The sequence below is a fragment of the Stylophora pistillata genome, chromosome 10 (assembly GCF_964205215.1).
Source record: "Stylophora pistillata chromosome 10, jaStyPist1.2, whole genome shotgun sequence".
Classification (NCBI taxonomy): Eukaryota; Metazoa; Cnidaria; class Anthozoa; order Scleractinia; family Pocilloporidae; genus Stylophora; species Stylophora pistillata.
The window spans coordinates 25,964,692-25,974,000 of NC_142528.1; the positions used below are offsets into that span (position 1 = coordinate 25,964,692).

Here is a 9,309-nt window from a genome sequence, read left to right on the forward strand (position 1 = left end):
GGCAGGAGATTGCATTTTTTAATTTAATAATAATAATAAAAAAAATGCGTTTAGACGCTTTCACCGATCTAAGGAAACCATCACAAATACGTTGTCTGTTTTTTATTTAATTACTCTGGATTGTTTCTCAGACAAGGTAAAATTTTAGTTAATACTGAATATGATCATAAAAGTAATCCGTATTTGCTTTAGAGATGTACGGTGACGATTATTTGTGCTCGATGATTTCCGGTCTTTGTGCCTTAAATTTCTCCCAGATTTTATGAAAGCAGTTTAATTACATCAGTGGGGCGAAATTCTAGGAAAGCAAAGTGGGCCATATGAGATCTTTATTCCATTTCCCCCCGTTTTTTTCTGCAAAGTAAGGGACCCTGAATTTGGGACATTTTATAAATTTGTACCAACACAATATAATAATATATACAAACAAGATTTTTGGGTTTTTATCTAAACAAAAAAATCCTCGTTTAGAATGCTATGTTATGCTGAACAGTTGAGTTTTCACTGAGTCAGGGAAAACATCATGATTGCATTTACCGTAATGAACCAGGACAGAGCTAATATTCCCAAAATTTCGAAGAAAAAATTCACTCCTTCCACACTGTCGATCGATATTGTTTACATTTGATAAATCACGATCAAATCACAGAAAAATATAGTCTTGTCTTAGTTTGTACATAAAACTGAATAGCAAATACATGGGATCCAACCAAGGCTTGGTTGATAAAGTTGAAATCTATCTTGGAAAAAGAGGAATGACTTTCGATAGTTATATCCAACCTACTATTGTTTTTAACTAATTTTGGTGTTTTCTCAGAAAATCCTAAAAATGGATCGAGAGATTTTCTTCTTTACTCGCCCTCATGAAATTACACTTGTTCAACTAGAATCCCTTCCATGGATCTTTACTCTTAGTAACATTCTAACTAACATTACCTGTCAAAATAGCGTTCAAGTGATAAAATGTATTTTTGAATCTCTTCAGTTTATCTTTGTATAGCTTAGGTACACAAACACTTGAAAGCAATAACTCACACTCCCTCTATTTTGTCATCTTGTTCTGCATCCATGCGAGGAGTACGAGAAGAGACTCTTGAACATCTAGGAGCAGTAGAATTGGAAGCTGTGTTTTGCCCAAAGAGAACTACAGGACCTTGGAAGATAAATCCGCCCAGCCGCTGCTTCTCGTATTGGGTCGCCGAACCTCCTTGTGCGTCTGGATTCTGACTAGGTAGAGCTTTCTTGAATGTTTAATGTTCTTGGAATGTCTTCTAGCACTTCGTACTGTCCAGCATTTCTTCGCCCACAGTACTTCACGCAAATTGCACACACAAAACTGCTTAGCGCGAGGAATATTAAAATACCAATTACACAAGGACCTGCATGTTGTATATCGTCGTCTGACTTCAAATACTTCGTAAGTTTTGGGATGTTTGAATACCAAGCTAAACTAGCCACAATGGCCAAGATAGAGAAAAGAAAAACCAAAACGATACTGCAACTTATGCAACATGTACTACAACAAGCATTACAACATGCATCACAGTTACAAGAGCACCCGCAACAACAACGATCGTCGCGACTCTGAGAGGTGTATCGTGAGCTTGATACTGAAATTTGGAATGGCTTGCTTTCTCCGCTGGACTGAAGGTCCAAGGCTATTTGGTCATTTCTTGAGGTTAGAGAGGAAAATGGAGAACCAGATGCCCTAACGGCATTGAATATTTCCTCCGCTTGCTCGTAGTACTTTGTGATGTGCTTTTTAACCAGATCAATCAAATCTCGTCGTTGCAGCACCTTGATAATCAATAGCAAGTTTCTCACCGTCTCGGGTTTGTCTCCGATTATATTCTGTCTCCGGAGATAGTTTAGTAAGTCCCAACCATTTTTGATTTGCTCACGTTGACCACTTGGAATCCACTGTGCACAAATATTTTTCAAGCTCTGAAGATCTTTTTCCTCCAGTTCATTGCTGATGTTGTTTAAAAGAATCCGAAATGGATCTAGACTTATCGCCGCCATTTTGTATTCCTCTTGAGTTGCGTCACGCCTGCTCAATCGAAGATTCGAGAACAATTCTTTCGACGTACGGATTGTTGCCGGTGTTATTGATGTTGGCTCAACAAAAACGCTTCGATTCAGACATAAAACCAAGATTTGTTGTAATCTAAGGCTATTGTAAGGACGTGAAAATTGTAAGTATCGATCGGACAGTTTCCGCGAATTAAAGTTGTACCGTATGACTATGCAAGAGTTTCATACGGTGGTCCATAAGTGTCACGGCAAACTCCCACAATTCACGGCAAGACAACGCCAATTCTTCACGGCGGAAGTGAGAAGGCAGGTCGAAAGTGAAATGCCACGGCGGATGTAACGTGATAACTATTCCACTACAGGCCATAATATGTTTTTGTGAACTATGGCGGAAGATAGGTACTGGAGTTGCCATAAGACGACGAAGAAGGCCTCATCCGCTATTATTTCTTCAAGGGCTTCGAGTATGAAGAGATTCGTTTGTTTTTACAGAAACACATTCGAATGAGCCTAAGTACCTTAAAACGAAGAATTGAAAGCTATTGTTTGAAAAGAAAACGACCGGATTACAACAGCAAATGCTATGGTCTTTATGTCACTGTACTTCCGCCGTGGCATTTCACTTCCGCCGGGAAAAATTAGCGTTGTCTCGCTGTGGAGTTTTGCCTTGAATTGCGGTTGTCTTGCCGTGAGTTAGCTTTGTCTTGTTGTGAGTTTTGTTTTTGCCGTGACACTTATGGGCCACCGTAATTTCCCGCCGACGTAAAACAACAGTCTATTGACGATTATGTTATATACTTATCTATATTTTAAGAATCGTTTCTTCGATTGAAAGATAGTCCACCTTACCATAAACAAGAACTTAAACATAACAATCCCTCGCTACCCTCTACTTAACATTATTTTTTCCTGTTCTCAACAAGGGGCGCGACCTCTGTTTCAAGAAACCGCGACCTCTGATGATGACGATGACGATAAGGAATATAAACTTACAAGAACCTAACTAATATTTTCATTAAAACTTTAAATCATATACTTCTCGAACTATCTGGCCCTTACAGGCCGATCCGTACTCAGGAGTATGATTCATGTTCTTGGTAAGTCTTCCAGTACTTCTACTGCATGTCCAGCATTTCTTCGCCCACAGCACTTCACGCAAATTGTACACACAAAACTGCCTAGCGCAAGGAATGCTAAAGCGGCATGAGGACCTGCATGTTGTATATCGTCGTCTGACTTCAAATACTTCGTAGGTTTTGGGATGTTTGAGTACCACGCTAAAATAGCCACAATGGCCAAGATAGAGAAAAGAAACACCAAAACGACACTGCAACATATGCAACAAAAAGCATTACAACACGCATCACAGCTACAAGAGTAACCCCAACAACAACGCTCGTCTTGATGGCTTGCTTTCACCGCTGGACTGATGGCCTTTCAGTATCGTTTCTAGATTCTCAGAAAACTCTTTAATATGCAGCTTAATCATATCGACTAAATCTCTCCTTTTAGGCTCAATTCCAGGATGATCGCGAGCAAGTTATAAACCTTTTCTACTCGTTTCCGACGACATTCTGATGACGCAGAGTGTTAAAAACATCCCATCCACTTGAGGTTTCTCGTTGGCTGCCTGGAATGTATTTTTCACAAATGTGTTTCAACTCAGCAGATTTCCTTGATATAGCTCGTGGTTAAGATTATTTAAAAGTTTCTGAAAAGAATCGACAGGAGAGGGCCGAGGGGGCAGCCATCTTTGTAATCGCTTAATGCTCTTGAAACCAAAAGGACACTGAGAGAGGCTTCCCCGTGAAGAGAGATCATTCACACATTCCAAATATTTTTTTTCCTCTCCGACACAAACTTCTTTTTAAGAGCTCAAATGAGTATTGAAACAATTTTTTTTATCAACTGCCTTACTTGATCTGTTATTGTTTTCTTAATATGTTATTGTTAACCTGAATTACCCCTCATTACCCCTGTGCGGTATCTGCGTGGATCGTTGTGCTTTGTTTACTTTGACGACTACGAATCAGTTGATGGTCAATTCTACTTAAAGCGCGAACTGTTATGACGATTTGTGTCGGATTCTTTGGCCAATGCTACAAATTAAAAAGCAGATATGCCGTTTGTTCTAAGTTGTTGGAGCAGAACTGTATCTTAAGTCATTCCCTAACAAGTAAACCTAGAATAAGATTATAATTTACCTATTGTAATTGCTTTCAGAAGGTGGAAGTTCGTGTTCTCTGCGTGGATCGTTGTGCTTTGTTGCCTTCAATGAATTTCTTAACGAGATTGTGGAAAAATAGAGGATCGGTTACATCGCAAACAAAATGGTTTTTCGTATTCAACACTAATTAATGGCTCGGTTTGCTAAACAGAATGGATTTATTTTCTCATTATAACAATTTCCATCAATTGTGTTCCACGAGCAATTTGTTCTTCTAATGTTATAAGCGCAAGTATACATCCGACCACATTAATGTCTATGAATTGTCAGATCAACAAGACACACGTATCTTCAAGAATGTTTTTAATAATACAACACACCCTTTAAGAGCTATAATGCCAAAAAAGAAATCAAAGAAGTACAATCTGAGCAAAGAGACAAGTCACCATCCTAAAATAAACACTGATAGGTTCAAAAACACGTTTGTCAACCGCTTAATTTTTAAATATAATCTAGTCTTATAATATTTATCTTGACTTTCTCTGTAATATATATACATAGTTTCTTTTAATGTTGTAACATAGGATATGTGATTATTTATCTTATACCTGAATAAAGATTCAATTCAATTGAATTCAATTCAATTCTAATGTTTATGTACACTATAAGCAGAGAATTACAAGGGAGAACTCCACACTGACACCCTATTCTACAAATAGGGTGTGAGATCTAGGAAAAAAAATAACCGTGACTAAAAGATTAGCAAAGTAGGAATAAAATCTACTACAATTTCGCGGAAAAATGACAAAACATTTTCCAGCTCAGACGCCACTCGGATTACGAACTGCTTACTGAGTCTTTACATACGACTACGCGTTACTTGCGGCTGTATCAAGAGAAGAAAACGAACCGGTACAGGAAGAGGCAACGTGACTGGAACAGCGCGATCCTGTTCCTACAAACTCTACGGTGGCAGGGTTCGACTGTACTGTAGAGTTATTGCCAGTGCCTTGCTGGATGGCTTCACTATTAATTCTTTCGTTGTCTTCATGATCACTATTAAGATAAATATATCGTCTCCGCTTTAAATAAAAGCGACAAATTGTCCACAGGGCGCTGGAGACCGCAATGAAGAGTAAGAATCCAATAATATACGGTCCGGCGAGTTTCCTGTCTTCGTTGGATTTCAAATATGAGGTGACTTCTGGAATGCTAGCGTACCACGCTAGTATGGCAGCAACGGCGAAGAAGGTAAAAAGGATCGTCACAAATATAAGACAGCTGCTGTAACAGGTGAGCTCGCAGCAACAGCAATTCAGCGCCCAACATGCCGAAGAGAACCTGTCATCATTAGCATCTATGTTCAAGGCTAACTTGTTATTTCTGAGGGTTAGAGAAGAATGAAGGGATTCAGATGCCCTAACTGAACTGAATATCTCCTCCGCTTGTTCGTAGTACTTTGCGATGTGCTTTTTAACCAGATGAATCAAATCCCTTCGTTTCAGCACCTTGATAATCAACAGCAAGTTTGTCACCATCTCGGGTTTGTCTCCGATTATATTCTGTCTCCGGAGATGGTTTAGTAAGTCCCAACCATTTTTGATTTGCTCACGCTGACCACTTGGAATCCACTGTGCACAAATATTTTTCAAGCTCTGAAGATCTTTGTCCTCCAGTTCGTTGCTGATGTTGTTCAAAAGAATCCGAAATGGATCCAGAGTTATCGCCGCCATTTTCATTCCATTTGAGTTGCGTCACGCCCGCTCGATCGAAGATTCGAGAACAATTCTTTCGACACACGGATCTTGTGTCGGTGTTATCGATGTGGCTCAACAAAAACGCTTTGAATAAGACATAAAACCAAGATTTGCTGCAATTTAAGGATATTGTAAGGACGTAAAAATTGTTCTTATTGGTCAGTTTTCGCGAATTTTTAAATTTATAAGTTAAATTTAAAAATTGACACAACATTTAAAATTTTAAAGTTGACACAACTTAAAAGTTGTGTCAACACGTCGCGTGACTGAAAGAAGTGAAGAGTGTGCGGCGACGGTCTCGGAGGAAAGTGGGGTGGCGTTACTGTTAGGGAGGGACGGTGGGGGATTGTTCAGTTTAGCCCCATGATTTCCGTTGCGACATGAATTTAAATGAAACACTTTTGCTTTAGGCATTAGCAAATAGTAAGAACTCAAGTCGTGAGCAATCAATTTTCTGGTACGTTTGGTCGATCTGTAGCTCCTCAAATTTTTCTTGATTTTGTAATAACATTTTATCGTTGCATGTTGCCCAAGTGAAGTTCTCACACAAGCCAAGTGAACTTTTCAAATTCCTTTGGGCGGTGAGTTTTCTATTAACTTCACCTTGCTTGTGATCAAAGTGTTTTGATTTCCCGCCAAGGTGAAACAACAGTCTCTTTACGAATATGTTTTATACTTATCTATATTTTAAGAATCGTTTCTTCGATTAAAAGATAGTCTATCTTACAGTAAACAGAAACCTAACCAAAACAATCCCTCGCTACCCTTCACTTAACCTTTTTTCTGTTCTCAACAAGGGGCGTAACCTGTGTTTCCAAAAGGAATATAAAGTTACAAGAACCTAACTAATATTTTTCATTAAAACCTAAAATCATATAATTCTCCAACTATAAAAACCTGTCCGCACTGACCCTTTAACTCCAATTAGTGATCGAGAGAGAATTTCTCCTTACAATATCAACATAATATCAGGTAGAAAAGTGACGAGAATAAAGAAAAATACCAATTAGAGATTATTAGTTGATCCAATACCAAATTCTCCAATTGTGTGGTAGACAGTAAAGAGAATTACTACTGAGATCCTGGGAGTGCAAGGGTTAAGGGCAACTCAACCAAGAAGTTCAAGTCTAAGGGAGTAGAACCAGTTCCCTACTAAGCTACTCGATGTGCTCTACCTTCCCTAATGTTTCCCTTCAGTAAATTGATGGTGACCATTTTCAAATAAAGGGGGGAATGGACCCCTTTACGAACACAGACTACTATCTGGCCCTTATAGGCCGATCTGTAATCGAGAGTATAAATCATGGTACAGACATCCGCCATGATATGAGAAATTGGCACACAAACGATGGAGAGAAGTTCTTTCGAGGCAAATACTCTGCACCTCCCAAAACCAAGCTCTACGACACATTCTACTTGAACAAGCAGTGACGTAAATTAGCTATGGTTTGTGTGAGGCGTGGGCTTAAACAAGCTCGTGTTAACCCAGCTGATCTTTGTTTGAGACGTAAAACCATTGGTACTGATAAACTGTATGCCATCGATCGCGGCTTTGCGGTTTAACATAAAACGCTAACTCCTACTTTACAAACGCAAGTTTTCACATAGCGTTCATTTGCTTGCTAAGGGACAAGCCATTATTTATAAATACGTAATGATCTGTTCCCAAAGTCTTTCCTAAAGCAAAGAGAGTAAGGAAATACTAAAGAGGATAACCCAGTCAGGACAATTTCCCCCTTGTTCAGTTTGCAGACAGCTGTCGAGTAATTCTCATATATCTAATAAGGGTTAGCGCAAGAAAATAAAACCAACTTTTGACCATTACGTTTTCACCGAGATAGGAAAAGATATGGTTTAAACTTCGGTTAGCCTTTCTAAAACCATAATTTTGCCGAACTCTATAACATGACAAGGGCTTGCGTTACTCAAGAAACGCCTTACGTGACATGAACGCGAGGCGAAAAAATTAGCAGATTATTATACCAAATTACAGCCTACTGTGGCTGAAACATGTTGTTTGGTGCAAACGGCCAAACAGTTACCTCTCCCCCTGTGTTATTCATCCCTGGGGGATTAAGGAGGGAGTGAACGTGCGGAAGAAGGATCGATGCCCGGGGTGGGGGGTTGGGGTTAGAGGGAGGGCTCGCCACCACTGGGGGCATGAATGGGATGTCTGTACTTTCTGAGGATGTGGGAGCCAACATTCTTGGCAGAACAACTTGTTGATGCTGTTGCGCGGATATGGCACTCAGATGGCTTCCTTGAGAGGTCATTGGCTGGGAATTCAAGAAACTTGGTGAAGAAGTGCTAACATCTCGGCGCAAGGCGTTTTCCCGTTCACTAGCCCCGTAGAATGATGTCCCGAGAACCCTTTCAGTGTGAGTCATCGTAGAGGGATTCGCATTTGCATGGGGGTTAGGTGCGCCGACGGGTTGTTGCGGCGGGCTGCGTAGAAAACCTAACACCACTTGCATCATTGGTGTGGGAGAGCTACCGACTGCTGCGTTCAGACTGTTCAAGGGCGTTGCACTGTACAAAGAACTCGGAGTGTTGAGCGGGGTGCACGTAGCTAAAGTTGTCTGCGAACTTGCATTGTTCAACTCGACTGGCCTATCTCCCACACGCGTGCTGTTAGTAATCTCGTCATGTTCACCGTCACTGGGTGTCTCGTCAGAGACCGTTTGGCAGGACTCGCCTTCTTGTTGCTGACTTTCTTGGTTAGCATCTCCTGTCTCTCCTGATTCAGCTGGTGCGTTCTTTCCCTTTCCCTTTCTCCGTCTAAGAGAAAACACAATAGACATTTACCTCACAATCACTCGGTCAGTCCAAAAAATTCATCCTTCAGTCCCTCAGTGCTAAAGAGAACCGTTGAAGCCACCTCCGAAATGTTTTGGATCAATGGCTGTATCTGAACATCTGCGCACCCGCCCCTCCCCTAACTCAACGATAGTCACCTGAAAACAAGTCAAGATCAATATCAGGTTATAGGAGGGGTAGGCGCGCAGTTTTTCCGAAACAGATATTGATCCATTGTTTTAACCCGTTTCACCCTTAATCAGCATGCATATTCTTCATACTGTTCTTTATACATTTCCCGAGGAGCTGACAAGGTGAATTTATTTAACAACCAAGAGCTCTTCCTTGGTTGGTGATCATGACTTAAATGAGATTCGAGGGTGATAATGTCAGGAGAAATAAGAAGGGAGCAGGGATGGCGCAGTGGTGAGAGCACTCGCCTCCCACCGCTGTTGTTGGTTCTCGTCCTTGCTCCGAGGGTTTTCCTCCGGATCTTCCAGTTTTCCTCTCTCCGCAAAAACCAACATTCCAAATTCCAATTCGATCTGGAAACGG

General features: G+C 40.5%; 3 protein-coding genes across 3 annotated transcripts in view; all 3 read right to left on the bottom strand.

The window, feature by feature from the left end:
* Window positions 1–4: 4 nt before the first annotated feature.
* LOC148722407 (uncharacterized) lies at window positions 5–3,828 on the bottom strand. The gene has a single exon (XM_088736521.1). It carries the CDS (start codon window positions 2,020–2,022, stop codon window positions 1,228–1,230), a length of 795 nt encoding a protein of 264 aa, XP_088592647.1. The 5' UTR covers window positions 2,023–3,828; the 3' UTR covers window positions 5–1,227.
* Window positions 3,829–4,551: 723 nt separating this feature from the next.
* Window positions 4,552–6,473, bottom strand: LOC111322989 (uncharacterized). Its single transcript, XM_022926238.2, has one exon. It carries the CDS (start codon window positions 5,938–5,940, stop codon window positions 5,071–5,073), a length of 870 nt encoding a protein of 289 aa, XP_022781973.2. The 5' UTR covers window positions 5,941–6,473; the 3' UTR covers window positions 4,552–5,070.
* A 149-nt stretch (window positions 6,474–6,622) lies between these two features.
* LOC111322977 (uncharacterized) overlaps window positions 6,623–9,309 on the bottom strand; it is a 17,312-nt gene continuing 14,625 nt past the window's right edge. The window contains exon 13 of the mRNA XM_088736513.1: window positions 6,623–8,736. Coding sequence (XP_088592639.1) covers window positions 7,953–8,736 — 784 coding nt within the window. The 3' untranslated portion in view covers window positions 6,623–7,952. The remainder of the gene's footprint in view (window positions 8,737–9,309) is intronic.